Genomic DNA, 21978 nt, shown 5'->3' on the forward strand with positions numbered 1-21978 from the left:
GGCCACCCTCTGAGTTCTCAGCTATGGTGAGAGGAAGAATTCAAAAAGGTTTAGGGCAAACCAGATTTTGGGTTCTGCTGGTGTGGGCAGCAAACATCCTGGTGTGATAAGACCTCAGGCCTTACTCACTGCCCAGGGCTGCAGGTCAGAGAACCATTCTTCTCCAGATCACTTTCCTCAGTTGTGACTATTCATGTGCATCAGATACAACTAGAAGGACCTTGGAGTGGCTGATGTTCCCTTGGGGAATCACAGCATTTTTTTGCCATGATCATGGGGATTTTGCGCTTTATATCAGGACTTGAAAGTATGTCAGCAAGCAAGCAGAGTCCTGGATGATGTCCTCTCCTGCTGCAAGTGTGCTTTACACCACTAAAGCCGTGTTGCTTAAACTAGCATGAAGATGTGACCCCCTTTGGGTAAATCAGACTTATACCATTGAATTGTCAGTTCTTACCATTAGACAATAACTTCTGGATCTATTGGCCGAATTTAATTTAAGCTTATCTGTAGGTAAGAAGGCTGAAGTGAAAGATCAGGACTTGGATAAAGCAGGGGAAATCAATCTAGCTTTTGCAAAAAGACTGGCATAAGCTCAAAATAGTTGTTTCCTCTATGCTGCCAGCTGGCCAGCTAGTGTACATGTATGGGACAGCCAGTCAGCACACATAAAAGTATGAAATAAGCAGGACTGTTGCCTGGCTTCTGCTTAGAGGACTTGGGAGAGGGCAAAGGTTTAGAGAGATTATTTGGTGTATGGAAAACATTATAAGGGTCATTGCTAGAAAGGGAAAAGGATTTATGAGGGATCTGAGGTGTATGGACACAGTACATACAAACAGAAAAAGCAGCTTTGTTGGTCCTGCTGCCCACAGAGGCAAATACCAACTGGAAGGGAGTCCTGCTTGCAGAGATGTTACAGCCAGGTCTGGAAGCAGTTACCAATCAGACAGCTCTCAGCTGTCCCCCATCAGGGAGATGCAAATTGGTTTTCATGAGCTGCACTTGTGTTATGACCCTTTCTGAAGCTGAACAAGTAAGCAGGTAGCCTGAGATGCTCATGTGCTTAACCTGTGTATAAGGAAAGTCCTCAGACTTTCTGACATGATTTAACAGCCTCATATTCTTAGATTCTGCCTTTTTGGATCCAGTTATAGTACCTTGTGCAGTCCACCCTGGCTATTTCTTTAACTCAGGCCACTTGTACCATGGAGAAATAAGCATGAATTTTCATGGTGTTTCTCAGATGTGTTTGGCTCTTGAGTTCCCTCCAGTGTACTGCTTCTACTATCCATGGACTCATGCAGGGACTGGCTATTTAACCTGCCTTTGCATGTCTTTCCTGCTTGTCCCCTTTGTCCTGCTGTTGCTCAGTTCTGCTCCAGGTTTACCACAGTGAGCACTGGAGGGCAACCAGGCAAGGAGGGTGGTGAGCTGACCCACCTAAGGGTCCTTGAGGGGCTCATGGCAGAGCCAAGGACAGAACCCAGGTCTCTAGGGCTCTCATGTCATGTGTGACTTGCAGGGCCCCTGGAAGAAGCTGCTCCAGTTATAGCACTATCTCTGCTGGCTGGTAACAGCTTCTGGTTTATGCACAGCAGCTGCTTGGCATTGCCTCCTCCCCTGTGGGCACATGCTCCCGCAGCATCCTGCACCTCTCAACAGAGAAAGTGTTTTCTGCTGGTTGAGAAGGCCTTTGGGTTGACAAAGAGCTAGGGGGGGAGCGGGGGCAGTAGGAAGGGATCCCTGGGCACAGAGTGAGCTGAGCTCTAATCCTGTTGCAGATAACATCATGTCTGCAGGCTAGGCTTGTGTGTGTTTGGGGGAGCTGGAGGGGCCGAGATTGTTAGGCAGTATTTGTTTGTAAAGCCACTTGCTCTGAAGATAATGCTTGCACTAACTTCTATTGAGGGAGCAGTGTGAGTCCCCACAAAGTCCTTTCCCAAAGTGTCTTTGAAGCCAAGAACCCATTGAAAGGAAGAAAGGCCAAGAGAGGGGATTAGTTTGTTCAGCAGCTGTGAATTTCAGTGGGAGGCTGATGAACTCCAAAGTCTTTGTTGAGATTTTTTTTGTAAGGAGCCCTGCTGGAGGGAGAGACCCACACGGGGGCCGCGGCCTTAGACAAGAAGGAATCCGAAGCGGCAGGGAGCTGTAAACGGGCCACAAGGACTTTTCCCAAACACTTTTCGGAAAAGGTGTTGTGAAGAGAGCGGAGGGGGATTAGCATGTGAAATGACACTTTCCATTGACTCCACAGAGGGGAGGGGAAAAGGGCTGGCTGGCTGATTTATTAGCATTTTGTTCCCTTCTCTATTCTGCTCCCCCGGCCACCCCCCTCCCTCTGCTCCCCTCCTCCTCGAGCCCTCTAAAGAGGTCTGGATTGGAAAAGGGAGCGGGGGGCTGCCTGTTTGTGTGTCATCTGGGCGAAGGTGACCACCTGGGAAGCTGAATGTAAATATTTCTCCTCTGAGGAATGCGCCTTCATTAAACCGAAATGAATACATGGAAGCATCCAATCCTGCCACACAATGGCAGCAGTGCCTTTACCACTAAGGGCTCCTTTTGCCTAGGAGGAGGACCCCTCCGGGGCCCGACCTGCTGCAGAGGTCAGCACATTTTGCAGCTGCGGTGTCGCCATTTTGTCCCAGAAGAAGAAGCGTGCGGTGGTGAGGCCCCTGCTTGTAATGCTCCCTGCACGCCCCCTTGCTCTGGCGGTGATGGGGAGGGGGTCACAGTTGCCCTCCGCCAACAGGCATCACTGTGCCGAGAGGGCGCATCCTGGGTTGTGCTATAGCCTTTGTGGGGCAACTGTGTGGGGCAGTCATGAAGGCAAGGGAAGAAAGGGGTCACACGCCTTGTCAGGTACTGGAGATGGGGGGGAAATGGGGAGCAACTTCCACATCATCTCCTTTTTTTTCTTCTCAAGCTGGCCTTGGAAAGGGGGGCTAAGAGGGCTGAGAGGTGGGCAGAAGCTGTCCTCTGTGCCTTGCAGTCTGACATCCTCAGAGCCAGCCTATGCTGGAGCCTTCCCCAGCGGGGTGAGAGGCGGCAGCTCTCTGCTCCCACTGCAGCGAGATGGAGGGCGGGGCAGGGTGAAGGAGGATCTACTGACATTGATGCAAGGGAAGTCTAGGACAGGGTCCTTGTACTAATAAGAACCCTTGAACAAACAGCTGGTGGCTTGTGTGTGAAGTGGAAGTGTTTCAGCTTTCCCTGAGGATGGGCTCAGATTGTTTCCTGAAATTTTTGAAGGGCCAGATTCTTGCTTGATGTGAGCGGTCTTGCTCTAATGAGACCCCAGGTTTCCACTAGGTCCAAATTCCCATTCCCAACAAAGTAGTCCTGATACCAAGATGATGTTTGTTAACCAAGAGACACATATGGATTGATATGATTGATGAGTGTCTTTGATTTGTCATCTCTGGAATCTGCAGTTGGCCCCTATCTGCCCTTCCCAGGTAGCTTCATTGCAGTTGGATGCAACCTCAGACAAGTTCATGGAGAGAGCAGGCCCTTTCCCCTCATGGCAGGGGCAGAGGTGGTGCTAGGTGCAGGGAAATAGCTCTTCTTATGCTGTCTCCCCACCAATGGGTAAGTTAGTCTTCAGAACTGTAATCGCATATATCCACATGCAATTGGATGAAAAAACACCCAACCACTTAGACACACCAGCATTTTGCAAGCACTTGGCTACTGATTTATTGCATTGGCTATTGGTTTACAAACGTTGGCTACAAGACAGGTCTAATGGCCAGTCACTTAGCTCTGTTGACTTCTCATCTGTCTAAAGCACACTTGAAACAGCAAAGTAGACAATAACCTCACAGCTCAAGGGAAATCACTGTGATGGGCAGTAAGCTAACCCAGGGCCTGCAGCTGACAGCCTCTTCCCTCCCTACCTCTATTATGGCAAGGGAACAGAGATGCATCAACCAAATCTTCCTGCTGCTTGCTTAGCCTATAGAATATATACAATAAGTGGTAGAGAAAAACTGTTATGTATACATCACAGTAACTGTGCAATAAATTAAACTTCAAAGTGCTTCACTTTCCTATTTACAACACCATTAAATAGTAACTGACATTATTTTCTCAGGCTAGGAAGAAATATTTAGTTAGTTAGCTGACAGGGTAAGAGTGCTTGGCAAGTACACCAGGAGGTGAGGAATAGGCTCAGCTGACAGCTCCTCTGTGGGAGAGATTTGGGAGTGAAGAGAGAGAAGAGAAGTATGAGGGTATCTTTATGGCATCAGTCGAGGGCTTTGGTTAGGGTGCTGGGTGAAAAGAGTGGCCAGACCTGGGGGCTTAGAAGATACAGAGTAAGTGTGTGAAAGCAAGTGATTGATAGGATCCCTTTTTTGGACAGCTCTTTAATGGGCAGGTCAAGCAGCAGCTTGAAATCTTGCTGCTGGAGTCCCTCAAATGCAAAGTAAGACACAGGAGAGCTTAGCAAATCTGTGAATGGTTGGGATGTGAATTTGTGGCCCTCCTGGAGGCTGGCTTGCTGCAGAAAGGAGTTAAGCACTTTTTGTCTTCCCACACAGTGCAGGGCCTAATAAAAGGCAGTGACAATTTCTTTAATGCCTCTATTTTTTTTAGGATACAAGAAGCATCAAACAAGCCTCTTCTGTTTTAGGGACTACTGCCCTGAGTGGCCCAGATCTGATGGTGTCATCTGAGCTTAGTCATGCCTTCCTGAGTGTGAGTCTCACTTGCTCAAAAGCCCAGAGCAGGTGCTTGCTTGGGGAAGCAGACAAGCTTGAGACAATACAAGCTACAGCGACGGGCTGTATTTTCTGCCATAAAACCAGAGTCACCAAACAGAGTGACTCTGGGTCAAAGGGACCAAATCTCACTTTCCTTTGTCAACACCTGAGGGTCTTTCCAGAAGTCATCAGCCACTGCACTGATGGGAGATGCCCTGTGTGGACATGGCCCCAGGACTCACGCCAGTAATTTTCCATTATCCAAGCCCTAGTAAGATGGTGTTGGCTGAAGAGACCTTGTTTGGAAGTGGGACAAAACTAAGCCAAATGGGAATGGTGCTGGGGGCTGCTAGGGAGAGGGGGAGAGAAGGGGAAAAGATGGGCAAACAGGACCATGGAGGAGCAGAGGGCAGTTAGAGCTTCCTCTTGAGCTTGTGGCTGGCCCCACCACCCCCGCTCCGCTCCCGCTTCTCCTTGCGGACACAGAAGTACTTGGTGACCCTTTTGCGGCACTGCTCGCACCGCACGGCGCAGCACCAGTGGAACTTGCAGTTGCAGCTGGACACCATCTCGGCCCGCCTCTCCTCCACTGCTAGCCCGCAGTCCCCGCACAGCCGCCGGCAGCTCCGCTTCTCCCACTTGCTGAGTGCCTTGCCTCGCTTCAGGCATTCCCTGCCCTCCGTTCCCAGCAGTCCCAGTGTCTTGTTCTCCAGGCAATAGTCAGGAGAATCTTCTAAGTGGACCAGCTCCTTCTTGGAGATGGAGCTGAAGGTCTCGGCGATGGCCCCCCGGCTGGCAGCACTGTTCCCTGCCCCCTGCAGCAAATCCACCTTCAGGGCCTTGTGGTACCTCTCCTTGAGGTAGGTGCCCACCTCCCGAAACTCAGGCAGCTGCAGCCAGCAGGTCTGGGTGGTGCAGCTCCCAGACACGCCGTGGCATTTGCATGTCCGCTTCATGGTCCCTTTCACAGCCTGTAGGATGAGGAGAGAAAAGGATCTCAGGAAGAAGCCCAGAGGACTTGATGGGGTCATTTCTATACTGCAGCTCAAGGATAAGTTTGGCTCCAAGCCTGTGGAGGGATTTCCTATGGACAATAGCAGTGCCCAGGGACGGTTGTTTTAAAGCTCACAGATTTGCTTTTCCAAGGTACAGTACTATTTACAATGGGAAGAGAGAGGAAGAGGGCACCAGGCAGGAGTTAGCACTGTAATCATGGAGAGTTGGCTATGTTAGAACAAACAACATGGATCACATCAGTACTGCTAACGTGCCTCCCTTTCTCCTCAGCAAGGTAATCGTTTCTTCTGAGCACATGCTTTTAGCCACAGAAAGAAGCACAATTCTGCAGTGAATAGCCAGAGCAAAGCTGGCACCCAGATCTGGAAGTAGAGATGGGGCTCACCTTTCTACCAGCCTCGTTGTTATGCAGGTTCATAGCAGCTCTGGCATCTTGTCCAGTCTCCAGAGCATCCACAAACTGCTTGGAAATGGCTTCCCCAAAGCCCACGTTGTCGCTGCAGCCTCCCCACAGCCAGCCTTGTCCCCCTAGGGAAGGAGACAAGGTGAGCACTTTCAGGGAATCCCTCCCCTTCCTGGCTTGTGGCTCCAAGGATGAGAAAGGGTCCAGAAATGATGGAGGGAACAGAGTTGTGGGAGAAAATCCAGCTTTTTGCCTAGTGATACTCCCAGATTCTCTTTTCTCTGGATTATGCCAGTTCTACAAACATTTAGATAAGAAGTGGTTCATGCAGGCAATGGCAGGGGCATGTCCTGTGTTACCAGCCCAGGGACTTCCATGCTTTCCTTAGAGCAGAATTCAGAAGCTGTATATTATCATGCATTAGCAGGCTTGTACAGATGAGGCAGTGGGTCTTTTATCCTCTTCCCTCAAACTCTGACTTTAACTGGTTCAGTTTGACTTGTAGAGACAGCATCTTGCTTGTCTAGCGCAGGTTGCCAACATGGATTAGTTAACTGGTTTACACATCCTGTCAGAGCAGACAGATTCTCCTCCACTAGGAAGCAAACCAACCCTGGTACATGTGTACCTAGGAGACTGTCTTTTTGGTATACCCAGGATCCCCGACTGATGTTGGGCATCTCAAATGGGTCTAATTTTCTAATTATCATAAAGGGACAAAGGAGTCAGCACAGAACTGGGAAACTACATAACAAGATATAGAAATTATTTTTTCTAACCTGGTCTTGATAATTTAGCTCAGCTGACATGAAACAAGTCATATGGTTTGTTTCTTTTCCTCCTAGAGAAAAATGCCAAATTCTCTGTGAAGATTTGAAATCTGGAATATTCTGACCCTAAAGTGTCTTGGTGGTACATCTTGGGAGTTGTGGTTTAATGGCCCTGTGCCTCTCTCCTCTCTGAAAGGCCAGGCCCTTAACTGGACTTCCATAGAGCATCGCAGTCCCCTCTCCCAGTGAAAGGCAGCAGCGTCTCAGGGGAGGAGAGTAATTGCAGTGGATGATGAAGTCCAGATCAAGAGCCCTGTGCCTAAGGGAGAATGGAAACGCTAACAAGCCTAGCTATAACAACTCTGAGTCAGCACAGTGGCATTTAGAACTGAATCATGTTGTTTTGGACAAACCCATGTTTTCCTTTGCCTTCCAAGGATTTAAATTGACAATGGAAAATTTTCATGGAAAACAGACATGTTTTTTGCGGGGAAAAAAAAATGTAGCATAACCAGCTCAATTTTCCAGAGAAGTTAAAATTTGGTGTGTCATTGCCCAAAAGTCCTGCTCTCTTAGAGATGGGCCATCCCAGACATCAGACACCTGAAAAGCACCTGTTGTTTTTAAGGCTATTAGCCAATAAAGCAAATTACTAAATATTGGGCACTTCTGTTGAGTTTGTCATAAACTGACTAGTACCGTTGGGCAGTGAATGTCTCTTAGAAGATTTTGATAATTTAAAATGTGGCTTCTTTCCATTCCAAACAGAACACAAAAATGTTAATGTTTTCTGTGAGAGGTGAATGGAGACCCAGAACTGTGAAGCCTGGAAGTCCTGGGGTCCCCCACAAAGGGAAGGCCCGTGACTGCAGGCCTGGGTACAGCTGTGACAGTGATGGGGTGAAGGCTGCGTGCTGCCACAGTGGTTCTCCTGACTGTGCACACCACACTGACTAATACTGATGGGGTTTATAGATACCACCCTGCTTTCCCCTGCCTGTAATTCTAATAATTCTGTTCCTGGGCTACGCTGGTACGGCAGACCTGGGAGCCCTAAGGTCCCTGATCTGCACTTTTCTAACCAGACATACTATTTAGATATACAGCACCATATCCACTCTTCTGCTTGTTTTACACTTCCATTCCCTCCAGTGGTTTAAACTGAGTTGTTCTTAATTTGAACCAGAAGAGTTGCCACCCCGTTCCACTTTCCTGCTCATTTTATTTCTCTAACAGAAGGTAATGGAAAATATCAAGGGCCTCAACTGGTGTAATTTGGAGGTGGCTCCATTAACTTCCACAGAGCTACTTTGATTTAAGCCAGACAAAGCTCTGTTCTGGAAGTACCTGCAGGTGCTGGGACCAGGGGAAGGAGCTATTTCTCCAGGCCTCCATGCGGGAGAGGAGAACAGCTTTCCCTAGAGTGTGGGGCGTGAGAGATGGACCGCAGCTCGTCTCCTCCTTACCAAGCTGTCCGTTGCGGGAGTCATCACAGCCACAGTTGTCAAAATCCCCCAGGCTGCAGTTCCGGGTCAGTGTGTACATGACGCCCGCAGAGCTGATGGCGTGGACAAAGGCAGTTTCTCGGTTGGCTGTCAAATGCGAATACAAGGAGAGGGGACGTGCTAAGGATTTCATGGTGAGTACGCATTAGAAATGCTCCTGCCATGCAGAAGACTGTGTAGGAAGAGATTTGCAATGGGCAGGGCTCTGTGGGTTGGAGAGGAAGGCCTGTGTGTCAGATTAGCCTGGTCTTGGCTTGAGCTACAGAGGGACAGAAACTCCCAAGTTTGATCCGGATTGACTTGTGCCATTTCCAAGAGCACAGATGAGTTTTGGCTGTCACCATGGGAGCTCACCAGCAGGGATGCAGCGCAGATCAGTATGTCTCCCGCCTCTTGCTAATACGCTTCAGAGAGGAAGGGGCTCTCTGCAAGGATCAGAGAGCTCATGCCCCGCAGCCCACTCGAGCCTGTGTCCAGGGCTCAGGGCGATGTCCATAACTGCCCACTGGGATCTGTGTGGTGATTATCAGCTCACTTACCTGAGCCTTTGGCTTACATTAAATATCAGCAAGGTCTGGATTTGAGCAGATAACCTAGATAGGAACAGTTCTGGGACCTGCTCCCTGTCTCAGGGGTGTCACTTCATGCTACAATTTCTTCCTCAGGGCCTCAGGCAACCTTTCTCGGGTTTTGAAACCTCTGCCCCTCTTTGCCCAGGGCCCTGGTCCTTCATCTACTGCTAGTCCCGCCAAAGTCCTCAGGCTCTTTCCCATAACCAGGTCCTGCCTATACGTAACAGGTATGAACCCAGCAGCATACATGGGTCTAGAGGATTCAGGTCTACACTGAAGCATTTCCTGGCACCTGCAAATAGGTAAAGAAAGGGCTGGCAGAGAAAGGGATGCAGTGGCAGTGATGGCACCCCCATGCCCTGTGCTGCCATGGGTCACTGGTGCTGGATTTTTGGCCAAGGTATCTCTGACATCCCAGTCTCCAGGAAGCTGTGGGAAGACTTCCCTCCCTTTCATGCCACTTGGCCAGAGCACAGCCACTGAAGAGCTCTTCATTGCTCCCTTTAGCCAAATCCCTTTGCTCGCCTCTCCCTCACCCCCACTGGCCTTCAGCCTCCCCAAGACAACCTCGCCACAGACACTACTTGGGCCTGGCATATCTGGCAGCCCTCACGGCATTTTTTGTTGACACTCCTTCGCAGGGCTGGCAGCCACTCGGGAAGCCAGCTGGGCCAGGCTTGGCAGCACCATCCTGTCTCGCTCCAGCTGGGGCCCCAGCAAGTCCCGAGGTGATGCTGGCATTGCGAGGCCACCATGTTGGGAAGCTAGTTTCCAGCGTGTGCCCAGGGAAAGGACCCTCCCGAGACAGGGACATGCTAGGCAGAGAAGGAGAAGGAAAGGAGGCACTTGTGAAGAGAGGAGGGGCCCCTGGGCGCTAATCTGCAGCGAAGGGGGTCCCGGTAGTGTTATCCAATGCTTTTCTTACCACTGCGCAGCCCGCCGTGGCTGGAGAGCTGCAGCGCCCGCTCGGGGCAGTTCCAGCGGTCCCACGCGAACTGGAACTTGCACTCCTCGATGCCGCTCTGCGCCCCCGCCGCCACGCTGCTGGAGTAGATGAGATAGGCCTAGGAGCAGAGCAGGGGTCAGGAGGGGAGACGCCTCCTCAGGCAGCACCACGTTAATGGTGGGGGGTCAGGGGGTGCCTGGCACAGAGACTGGCCCCACTTCGGTACCCCTGGGGCTAGCATTAGCCTGCAAGACTGGAGTCACAGTTCCTTGGCCAGCAGGCAGAGACGGCACTGCGTGTAAGGGGGAGTTGCCGGGAATTTCCCCAGGCTGCTCCCAGGCCATCAGGGCTCAGGAGAGTCACTTAACAGCCTGGTGCTCTGGTTTCCACCCCAGGCAGTGCAAAGTCCGTATAGTCCCAGTCGCTTCCCACCGAGCTGTGAGGCCGACGTAGCTGTAGTTTTCCTGCCCTGCCCTGCAAGGTGGATGTGCTGTGTGCTGGGATGTTTGGTGCTTCGGGGTTTAGGTGGATGGAGAAGCACAGTGCACAAACCCCAGGCAGAGCACGGCCCCAGTCTCTCCAGGAGAGGCTGTGCTTCAACTACGAAGGACTCTTACACCATCTTACAGAAACAAGACATGCGGAACTGAGGGGCTTTCTTGGGTTTGGTTCCCCCAGGAACCGACAATTGCCAGCAGCAGCAGGAAATACATTTTCTGCTGTACTGGGTCAGAGCCTGAGTCTCCCTGGAGGGAGAAGGGCGAGTGGAGGTTTTGGCTGTCAGCCACATTAGGGAAATCCTCGTTTCCCCTCAGAGACCAGGGAGCTCCAGGCCACAGGCCCCTCAGCCTGCCTCACCTTCCCATGGCCTCAGGGGGACAGGCTCTGCTTTGGGGCAAGGTTGCTCCACCATAGTGTTGGGAGCTTTGGCAAGAGCTAGCCATTCTTGGAGGTGTTTCTGAGGATTAGCTATATTTTTTAAAGATGAATTTTTCAGGAGGGGCAAAAATCTGGGATGAATTTTACAGCTGGTTCTGGCTAGAAAAAAAATCCTCTGAAAGCAAAGTGCAAGGAGAAAGGGACCAAAAACACTGAAAAAGGTCCTGACAAATCCAGTTGTGCTTCTTGGGGAAGCCTGTTTTGCAAGACCCACAGAAAGTGCTCTTCCACCTGGATGAACATAGGTCCTGATGTAACCTGATCACTGGGAAGCAATAGATGACAGGTGAGATCCTCAGCTGGTGTCAATAGACACATCTCCAAAATCTGACCCCACCAGCTTAAAGGGCCCTTGGGCCCCCTTTGATCAAGGCTGGCACAGCCCAAGGAGCAAGGAAATACTGATTGTACCAGTTTGTTTCTGGCTCTCCCCTGCATTGTCCTTGGAAAGCTGGGTGCCAGGAGAGTGCTGGCCAAGACTGAAGGAAGAGGAGAGGGAAACACAGAGCCTCATCCCCTCCTGGTTTAGTGGAACTGGGGATGGACATCAAAGGGATTTCTCTTACCTTGGGGCCCGTCATCAGGAAATTATTCACTGACCTGGAAGAGAGAGACACAGTGTGAGCAGGGAGGGGGTGATGGTAGAGGGCCTGGGGAATGCCTGGCATCCCAGGGCTCTCCTCTCACCCCCTGGCTCCAGGCATCTTTGGCCTCACCCCTGTCCCTCCTTGCAGCTCCCTGCCTGGGGGGGACAGAGCCTTCTCCTCCCCCCACCCAGGCTGTACCCTCCCTCCCTGCCTGCCCAGCCCTGGGAATCCCTCCTCCCAGTCTCAGCCTTCCTGGACCTTTCCCTCAGGATGAGCACTCTCTCCCCTACTCCCTCTCCATGGCTGCTCCAGCCCCTGCAGGTTGAGCCCCCCCCCCTTCTCCTCTCCTCTCCCCCAGCCCAGCTGCCTGCTCACCTCCTTTCCTCCCCCAGCTGCAATTCCCTTGCCCTCTCTCACCCCTCCTCCCTTCTGCTTTCCTCCTTGTGGCTGCCTTTCGCACCAATTCCCCCATTTTTAGTGCTTTCCTGTTCCCACAGCCTTTCCTTTTGCCTTATTGAATGTCTGCTTAGCTCAGCCTAGCTCTATGGGAGCCTCTTGGGTGCCTCCCATGGCCCCACGTGCCAGCGCTGCCGAGCTCAGCACCGTGGCAGCTCACCTCTTGCTAAGGGATCTCAGAGCAGGGAGATCGTGTTGCTTCTCCCTTGCAGCACTTGTCCCTGTGGGATCCCCTAGATCCCAGCATCCCTGATCTCCATCGGCCCATAGTCCCTCTCTGGTGGCTATCGCTGTGCTAGCTGAGCACCTCACTGGGCACATTTATCATCCTGACCCTGCTGGGCAGCCTGTCATTCCCCCTGTGCTGAGGAAGGAATGCATGGATTTGCCCTGGGTAGCTTGGGAAGCAAATCGGGGAGTGGAGCTGTGCTCCTGCACCTTGTGCCCTCTGTGCCGTGCTGCCCTCGGGCTCCCGCAGCCAGCACCACCACTGGCTGGGTGTGCAGAGGCACTGCTGAGGCTTGGGGGTGCTGGGTTTGTTGGTTGTCTTCCTCTGGAGTTTATCAATGAAATAAATAGTTCAGAATCTTTTTATTCCTATCTTGAATCAAGATGAAAATAAGTAGCAATTTTGAAAAACTAAAATGGGACAATACGTTCCCAAGTTTCAGCTGGCCTCAAAAAAGCCCTCAAAAGGGTTTTCTTTCTGTGATGTGGTATCTTTTCATGCTTAATAATAGTAAGCAATTTGAAAAGTGCAAGTCAAAATTAATCTTTCTGATGTTTTCTAACTGAAATATGAAAGTCAAGATGAATTGTTTCAAAAGTTGTCTACTTGTAACTATTCCTGTGAAACATTTGATTTTGCCACTATTAATGGAAAACTGTTCCACTGAAAATGTTGGGGTCTGTTTTAGTAATTTTAAGTCTCAGGTTCCAGAAACCTTCAGCTCTGGGAGTCACGTGATTCTCCCCTCTTTGTTTTTTGGATCAGCAGTTCCTGGTTTTTGTACAGAGGGAAAAAACTTCAAATTGTGGGCCCTATCCCTAAGGATGTTGGAAGGCAAATAAAAGGAATGCTAATATTTATTTATTTTTAAATCACAAGATTTTAAATCAATTTCACAGCCTTCTGGCACCTTTTTTTTGGTTGCCATGGTGCAAGAAGGCCATTAACCCATTCGTCCCACTTCCAGGTGGGAAGGGAGGAAAAAGCAAACCAGCTCACTTGGCTCATTGCTCCCACCTGACTCCTCCATGCCCAAAAGCCCTGGCCATCACTGCTGGTATGGAGCACTCTGCGCAGCTCTCGCCAGGGTGCTGTGGGCCTAGCTTCAGTCTTAGTGATGGGAGGCTTTGTCCTTCCCTAGCCAGCGGCTGCCCGCTGAGGATGAGCTCTCTTCACAGGGCGCTAACAGCATCCTGAATTTCCTTTTTTTTTTTTTTTTTGGGGGGGGGGGTGGGATCCAGCTGTGAGGCACTGAGGCAGAATTGGAGCTCTCAGCTGTTACCGAACGATCCCCAGGCACAGCCCCTCAGACAGATTATCCCCTGCTCAAGCCCTGTGCTGGTCAGGCAGCAGACAGGCCTCTTGCGGGTGTCTGTGGTTCCTAGGTTTTAACAGCTTTCCCCCCAGCGGAAAAGAGGGAGAGGTGGCAGCTGTGCCACATGCCACACTTCCGTGCTTAACAGAGTGAAAGGGCTGAAGTAACACTTTGCTGGTGGGCAGGATCCCTGCGTCTTTCCTTCCAGGGTGCTCTTCTAGACTTGTCACTGAAACTGCATTTTAGCACATGCCGTGTGCTGAGTCAGGGCCAGGGGAACAGAGGCTGGAGCAGCTGAGGGTGCTGCCATTGCCCTCTGTAGCCTATAACCCTTTGGGCAAGCGGCTTGTTTTTCTTGGGTTGCAGATTGCATCCCCTGGAATTTTGTTGACAAACTCCAGTGCTTGAAGCCCAGCAGCCAGCCCAAATCTAAGGCCAGGTACCAGTCTGATTGCACATGAACACAGACCGTTTTGAAGAGGGGTTGCAAAGAGCATTTCAAAAGCAGCACTGAATTCTGTTCAGTCTCTGCTCTGTCCTGCAAGACCTGCAGCCGGAAAGCTCTGAGGGCTGAGCATAGGTGACATGCTGCAGAGCTGGGGCACCACACAGCTCGGACCCTGGGATGTGGATGGGCTTGTACAGGCTGCACTGAAATCCCCTGCTCATAGTTTCCTTGCTCTTGCTTTCTCGACATGCACATGTCCAGGCATATATTCTCACAGCTGTGTAGGTACAGGCCAGTGTCTTACTGTATATTTCTCCACCGGCAAAATCTCCACCCGCTTCCTCTGTTCACTGCAGCCCTGGGCTCTTTCACACACACCACCACAACCACTTGTAGGCCTGTGCTAGAAACCAGGGTCACAGAAATTGCTTTCTCCAGCAAGAGAAAGTCTATTTCAATGTAAATACTCAGTCAGTGTGTTAGGGACCCTGTGGTGCAGCGACCACCGCTAGGAATTCGGAGGGTGGTTGGGTGAATCCAGCTTAGCTGTGCCACTGCAGAAAGGATCGGGGCTTTAAAATGGCCCAGGAGCCCGCCCTAACTATTCCTAGCCAGAAATAAAGCTAGAGGAGAAAGGTTTCCACTGCAAACACCTCGTTCCATTCTCTACAGATCTGCAAAATTACTCTCATCACCCTTCCTGTTGAGTCCCTGAAGTGTCTCACCTGCCTGCACCCAGACACCCTACAGGGATGGGTAAGTGTCCTTGTCCCCTGGAAGGACGTTGAGGACCAGAAATGTGACAAGGGCTGATAGAGACCTAGCAGTGAGTGACAGAGGAAAGCTAGAGCACATACCAAGGGAAACAGGGCTCTTCAACTTCTTCTAAAGACGATGTTCCCCTTTAAATGCTGGTTGTCTCCCAGTGGAGGATGCCTCTCCTTCCCCCTTTTAGCTAGCTCTTGCAGAGCCTTAATCTGCACTCTGTCCCTTCAGTGGGGCTGCATGCCCCACTCCACTCTTGGGCTACCCAGGAGTGTGGTGATTCTTGAAGCCTTGGTTTCTGCTTCTCTGTCTCTGTTATATTGCTGGCTGGGATTCACCCCATTCCCTGAAAATCCCAGTAGTAGAGCTGGGGAGATGGGTCAGCAGTGGTAGGATGGGACTACAGTTTCAGTTCAGTTCCCTTTCATTGCCCTCACATTGGCATTTGAAGCCAAGGGACTGTGGGACCTCATATGTCTGCCCACAGACTCAAGCTTGCAGGGGCTGGAGAATCCCCCCTCTGGACTACTCCTCTCGTATGACAAAGTGCCACAGCCACCAGGCTTTGGAGCAATGTTACTCACCGAAGAGCAGCTGATGCCTCAGTCACAAAGGTAGCTACCCAGACCTGTGCATCCCGGGCACACGTGCCCCTTCCCTTGTTACAGCCATGCATAGCCTGGGCTGGGAGGGACCATCCTGCAAGGTGACTGCTGCACACCATCACACTCCCATGGGCACTGGCAAGCCCTGCAGACATTCCCTGTCCTAGGGGACTAACGCCCCTTTCCCAGCACACAGGCCACTCGAGCTGTGTGCGCCAGGTGTTTCGATGAGGGATGTGAGAAGCTCTAGCTAGAAGCCAGAGACCCCAGTGCCTGGCAGAGCTGCTCCTGCAGCCTGGATGGGTCTGGCAGTGCAGCTGGTGGGGCTCAGGCGCTGAGCACGGCTGCGTGGCCTGGGTTTTTCTGCACACTGGATAAAAGGCAGATCAGGGGATGGACCCTGGCTGTGCGTGGGGGAGGAAGGAGGGTTCGGGCATGGGTGCCGTGGGGATGCTCTACAGTGTTTTCAGCTGAGAGCTGGCTGTCTAGCTGGTCAGCAAGCCTACTCCCCGAGGGATGGGAGGGCAAATGAAGGAGCTTTGTATATTTTTCACCCTGTATGTTTTCAAGCGGTGTTTTTTGGTGCCACAGGTACTGCTGTTTAGAGAAAGGAACTGTCCTGTTGTGATACAAATCCAAAATGGAGAGAAATACCAGGCACATGAGAGATTCAGTGAGGATGTTTCTCTGCCCTGGAAAACTGTTCCTGAGGTCAGTGAGCCCATTTCACCTTAGCAGAATTGCCCTCATGGAGGTCCTCTCAGATACACTGGAAAAAGGAGGTCTAACTACTGTAGCTTGGACAAAATCATAGGAAACCTGATCTTTGTTATTCAGTGAAAGTATCGTACCTTGTTTAGAACTAGTTGAGAGTTTAAAAAGAGTTGAGAGAACTAGTTTCCAAAGTTTCTCTTTGGAAAGGCTAAATTTTTTTGTGGAAAGTGAAGCTTGCACTGGGAAAGATTCCTCTGGGTAAAAATGGGAGAAAGAGGGCTGTGGCCAGGGCAATCCTTATCCCTTTGTTCCAGGCCAGGGATTCAAACCAGGCTGTTCTTCAACCCCTACGGGTGCTTTTGCACTAAGTTGATGGCTGTTTTGCAGTGGAATTTTCCTTTGGGAGCTGCTTCTGCATTGTACAGCTAATTAAATATTTCCTGGGACTCAGAGAGACGGGATCTGTCGCCTGGTGATTAGAGCATTGGGTGACCTGAATCACATAGGGGCATGAACCTGGGTCTTTTCAGACTTTGTAAGCTCCATGGGTCCCCATCTTAATGCAACTGTGTAGTTGCATGAACAAGTCATTTTTCCTTCTGTTTTCCTTCCTGTCCTTTGCCTTTTCCTTAAGCACTTCGCTACGGGGATGGCTCTAGCTTGCTCATCGTGGCGTCAGTGAGAATCTGACCCCCAGGGAGCAGCTGTGAGAAAAATCTGGTAAAATGCCCTCGTGTAGGCAAGACTAAGAAAAAGCAAGTCCTCTCTTGTCCTGCTTTAGAGACCAAAACAAGAGATACCTCCCATCTGCATTGCTTCCCACTTCCTTGGTAGGAAATGCTGAATTCACAGCACGCCAGAAGTATCTGTTTCAAAGCCTTGCTGGCCTTGTCTTGGGTTAGAAACACCTGAGCAGTTGCAAGAGTGGCTTTTGGAGGAGCACAGTAATCCGCAAGTTCAGGGTTTACAAAGAACCAGCCCGCTAGCAGGTGTCAGTCGACATAACTGCATTGAAGCAGAGGGTCTGTTCCTCCCAGGATAAACCTTGAGGTTCACAAAAAGGCCAAGTGCAGGATATGCCAATTCACCATCGGCAGCTGAACAAACGGTACGGTAGCAGTTTCCCAGCTGGATATTCTAAACATTTTTATTAAGTTGGAGGGACAGAAGGCATTTGCCCTGGGTTCTCTGATCAGCAGGCATGCTGCAAGGCAGGTTCGTAAGAGTTAGGCATGTAAAGGAGTCATTTAGACTCATATGCTTAACCCCCCACATTTAACTCTTGCAGCTGCAAGTGGACTGAGGAGAAGGCGAGGTGGGACAGTTTGGCTATCAGGATGCTACGCACTGCAGGGTAGTTGTATGGCTGGGAGGTAGTTGGAATTTTTGTTATTTAAGTCGAGAAGGAACAAAAGGTAATAATGGAGCAAATTCTCTGTGCTTTGTCTTTGCCCATATCATATAGCTAATAAAAATACATCTCTATTCTGGATATAATCTCCAGTGATGGCAGAGAGCAATTTTGCCACTCGTGCCACAAACATAACGCAATATAGACAATAGCAGTAGAGTCATCTCTGTGTTATGAATGGGAATCACTATGAAAATGAATCTCCCTTCATTTTTGCCTCTGTATTGTGATGGGGGTTTTTTACTACTTATCCATGCCACTGTAAAGGAAAGCAGAATCTAACTCTAAACTAACTAGCTGGCCACACCAGCAACTGGTGTAAAAGAGCCCAATTCCAGCAATTTCAAGGTTGCCACACTGATTAAAAACATGAGAAGAAGCTCTTGATACAATTTTTCTGCTTCAGCAAAGCTTGTGCGGATTCCAACTATCTGATACTCTTTCACTCCCCCTTCAAATTCCAGGAAAGTGTTAGGCGGACTAAAACAGAAGCACAGATAGACCTTGGCAGGTAGTGAGAGAAGGGTCCCACCGAGAATTCAGGTCCGTTCCACAGCCCGAGCAGGGCCAGCGCAGGGCGTGCTTCTTCGCTAACCTCAGCTCAACTCTGCTCACCCAGGGCAAACACAAATCTAGGGCAAGTGATGTTTCATCGCATCCTATATTACAGAATTATAATTATATCAAAGCTAATGAATGTCTACTGCAGGAGTTATTTAACATAGCTCTGTTGGAAACAACAGCAAATTACCCTGCCAAGCAGCCATCCCATTATATTTTACACATATGAAACACTAATAAGCTTTTGACAATTTCAGCTCAGTTACAGTTTTACCAATAACTGCACCCTGCTCCTCAGTTTTGTTAAATAAGCATCAATCTTCATCACTGAGAATATGCCCTGAGAGTCTTGTCAAGTCTTCCATTAAAGTATTTGTTTGATACTTGATCATCCACTAACAAACTAATGTGCTGTTGATTCAGCTCTTTCTTTTTAGAAAATTATATGGTTGCATTTAGATCTTTACTGTCATTATTGTAAATATAGAAAATGGATCCAATTTCACTTTGGATCTGAATCTTGTTCTCTAGTAAAAAAAACCCCTCAAGTTATTAGAAAAAAAGCGGCACTGGAAATTAGACGCAACCTCATAGCTGAAGGGTAAAAAACAACTAGAAGCAAGTTGCAATGTTAGAGATTCTTGCATTATTCCCACAAGATAGGAGATTAGGAGACAACTTGCTAACATTTGGAGCTTTACTTTTTTTTTTCTTCTTTTCTTTGTTTCTATTTTGTTATATATATTTGTCTTTTTCTTCCTAAATGCAACCCTGACATTTTACTTGTCTAGAAACACGCTGGCCATCCAACCTAGCCAACACAGTAGAATCACCAGAGGCCTCTAATAAACATTCAGAGAAAGGAAGAGACCACTTATGTAAAAAATATTAGATATTGAACTAAATGTCTGTCCCTCCCCCCAAATTCATGTGATCAGATCACAGAAAAAATAATCTTGTTGCATTTTAAACTATTGGATCAGATAAAGAACAGTAAGAATTGCAAGCAGAATTTTTGCATGATTTCCATGAACCTTACCTTTTTTCTCTTCAAAAATTAAGGGAGAGGGTCTATAATAGGATAATCGGGAATAAGATTTTTGCAATATTTCCTGAAATTCCTTTCTCTCAGAAAATCATGACCTATCAGCAAGATGTCTAGAGAAGCAGGGCTAGCTTGGTCTATAAACTTTTCCCTTAAATAAAAACTTCCAAAAGGCACAAAGAGCACTTAGACACCCAACTTTCATTGAAAATGTCTGGGATTTGTGTATTCAACTACACTTTGTGCTTCTGAAAATTCCCCCCTTTGAACTTTTCCTAACAAACTTCGTTTTTTTTTCTCTTTTAGCGTATTCTAAATCTGTTTATATTGAGGAGAGCAAGAGAAATATACAGGGAGACAGAGAAAAGCAAAAGAGAATCAGCATGAGTTCTTGCCTGGCCTCTCTGCATAAAATTACATATTCTCCTTGTTCAAGATGGGGACTTTATCTTGAGTTTGCTATTCTATAATATTTAGAGATATACAAACAGTTGCATATTTTTTTCAGGAAGGGAGGAGAAAAGGTCTGAGAGAACATAGATTTAATTCCCAGACTAACGGGAGTGAGTTCCCGTTTAGTCTTGAGTTTCTCTTTCTGTAATTTTGTCTTCTTCATCCGTGGTAATAACTCTAGAGATCTGCCATGGGGCAGGCAGGGGATTTTAGTCACTGAATGGGAAAAGACTTTCCTTGCTGTTAGAGATAAGGCTGTAACCCACTACACATATTCCCCAGGGCTTCACAGAAAGAGAGAATGAAGTGTGGGTACTCAGTAGAAATTACATATGAAAAAGTACCTGCAGAGCCAGGTCACTTGAGTCCACCTCCATATGAGAATGGGACAGGCATACTTCAAAAAGGAATGATACTAGATTTGATGTAAGTGTAATCTTTTTCTGTCCACCTTGTAAAATGTTTCTGGAAATCAAAGTAAAACCACCCTGAGGACAGAGCAATAGGCCCACAGGAAATGACTGCTGGTTTATACTGGGGGAACTGGTCTGAGGGGGTCCGGGTGGTTGGGAAACATTTGAAAAGGGAGTCAAACATTAGCAGGCTCCACACCAAAAATTCCTTCTCCCAGGAAATCCAAATACCTGAATTTCAGACGTATGTATTCCTGTCCCTGTGCCTGCCAGGGAGCCCAGGTTTCAGTCTGTTCTTACGGAATGACTCTCCTGTGCATTTAACTTATCCCTGTTGTCTCTGAGCTCTTAATCAGTGACTGTCCTCTTTGGGGAAAATGAGAGAAGCCTCATTCAATTAAGACAAGAGACAAGCAGACTGTGAGCCTTTGGGAAATAAAAGAAAAGAAAAAAAAAGAAATCCCCGGCTTTCCAGTTGGGTTATCTTCCCAGTTGGAAATGAGGGACTAGATCTTCACATCTGCTCTCAGGGCATCTACTCTAATTTACACTAGATCAGAATTTGGTCCATAAAATTACTACAGAAAGGTGAGGGAGGAAAAGGGGGCTTTTTCTGCTGAAATCAAACCTCTCTAACACTGAGCATGTTTCAACTTAGTTAAATATCTGATCCCATTAAGGCCAGAACTCAGTTAAGTGGAAAAGAGGGAACATTTAGGAAGGTGAAGAGGGATACCCTTAGGGTCTCTGGGAAGAGCACCTGCCTGTGACACAGACTGAGGTGCTCCCAATACTCACCAGGCACAGCAGGATTGGAAGAAGGGAGTGAGGAAGAAGATGCCCAGATAAGGGTCCATGTGAAACATAAAATCCAAATAAAGAGGGAGAAAGGAGATCCTAAAAAAAACTTGGGTACCACCACCAGGGAAAAGAAAAAAAAAGAAAAAGAAACACAACAAAATTAGGGAAGGGATGGAGTTATTTTCTACCCGGCGCTCCTGGTGTGATGAAGAGGCATATGCCCCCTGAATCCCAACTTCTGTGAAGGGTAACCAATCCTAAAGTAAGAGCTAAAGGGGGTTGGTGAAATGGAGCTGCAGAACTTCCTAAGAAGAGATTATCTACTTAATTAAAGATTTTTTTTTCCCTAAGTCCTTCAGCCAATCAGGACTCAAGTGCCAGAGAGAGACTGAACTGATGAAAAGAACACCCCAGGTTCCTCGAAGACAAATGCACCACGAAAGGGATAAGAGGGAGGGAAAAGGAAAAAAAAAAAGGAGAGAGAGAGAGGGAGAGGGAGAGAGGGAGAAAGAAAGAGACAGAGCAAATCCCTTAAAGTAATCACTAGATTCAGTCTCCACCAGAAATGCCTTCCTCTCCACCCCTGAAAAGGCGGCTCGAAGGGCTGCTTTCTGTGAGCCCCATCTCTCCTGTCTTTGGGACGTTGCTGATAGCCGGGGCTGGGGTCCACCGGGTGCTGCGAGATGGGGCTCAGGGTCAGGCCACCCATGCCGGTCTCTTGGCAGCTGTGGAGCATGCTTAGGGAGAAGGCTGGGAAATGATACACTAATGCTGGGTCTGCCTCGGTCTCCCGTAGGGGTTTAGGAGGAATTGGGACCATATCCAGCTGACCCACTCTCAGCATGGCGACCTGCCCTTTCTTCCCAGCTCCTGTCTGCAATACATCATCCTCACCCTGCAAGAAAGCCCTCTGACTACCTCCTTGCTTTTCCCTTGATTTTTGCAATCAGGGTTTCCCACAACGTGCACAGGAGGGGATCTTTGGTTTGGGAGAGCTAGGGGTGAGGGATTTTCCCAGGCCAAGAGTTGCTGGAGCTGCTTGGAAATGCTGCCAGCCTGTCCCTCTCGGCCATGTGGGACATGCCACAGTTACTGCTATGCTGTACACTGCAGCCACCCTGCGTGTCCCCCGGTCGATGGCACCTGGCCTTGTTTCCCTGTCCCAGAGCCACAGGAGCATCCTCTGTGCCAGCCCAGCGGTATGTCCCCAGGCCTATAGGGGTATAATGGAGGTCCACGTCCAGGCTGCCAAGGCGAGCGGCAGGATGCAATCACCCACTGCCCCACATCCCTGTTCCTTCCCACTGCCGTGCCCAT

General features: G+C 49.2%; 1 protein-coding gene across 1 annotated transcript; it reads right to left on the reverse strand.

The window, feature by feature from the left end:
* Positions 1–88: 88 nt before the first annotated feature.
* On the reverse strand, positions 89–11562 carry WNT8B (Wnt family member 8B). The gene is made up of 6 exons (XM_067299599.1): positions 11546–11562; positions 11425–11458; positions 9899–10037; positions 8363–8488; positions 6109–6251; positions 89–5677 (listed from the first exon to the last, which is right to left on the reverse strand). Exons 1-6 carry the CDS (start codon positions 11560–11562, stop codon positions 5120–5122), a joined length of 1017 nt encoding a protein of 338 aa, XP_067155700.1. The 3' UTR covers positions 89–5119.
* Positions 11563–21978: the final 10416 nt, after the last annotated feature.

This window comes from Apteryx mantelli, chromosome 7, assembly GCF_036417845.1.
Source record: "Apteryx mantelli isolate bAptMan1 chromosome 7, bAptMan1.hap1, whole genome shotgun sequence".
NCBI classification, from domain to species: domain Eukaryota; kingdom Metazoa; phylum Chordata; class Aves; order Apterygiformes; family Apterygidae; genus Apteryx; species Apteryx mantelli.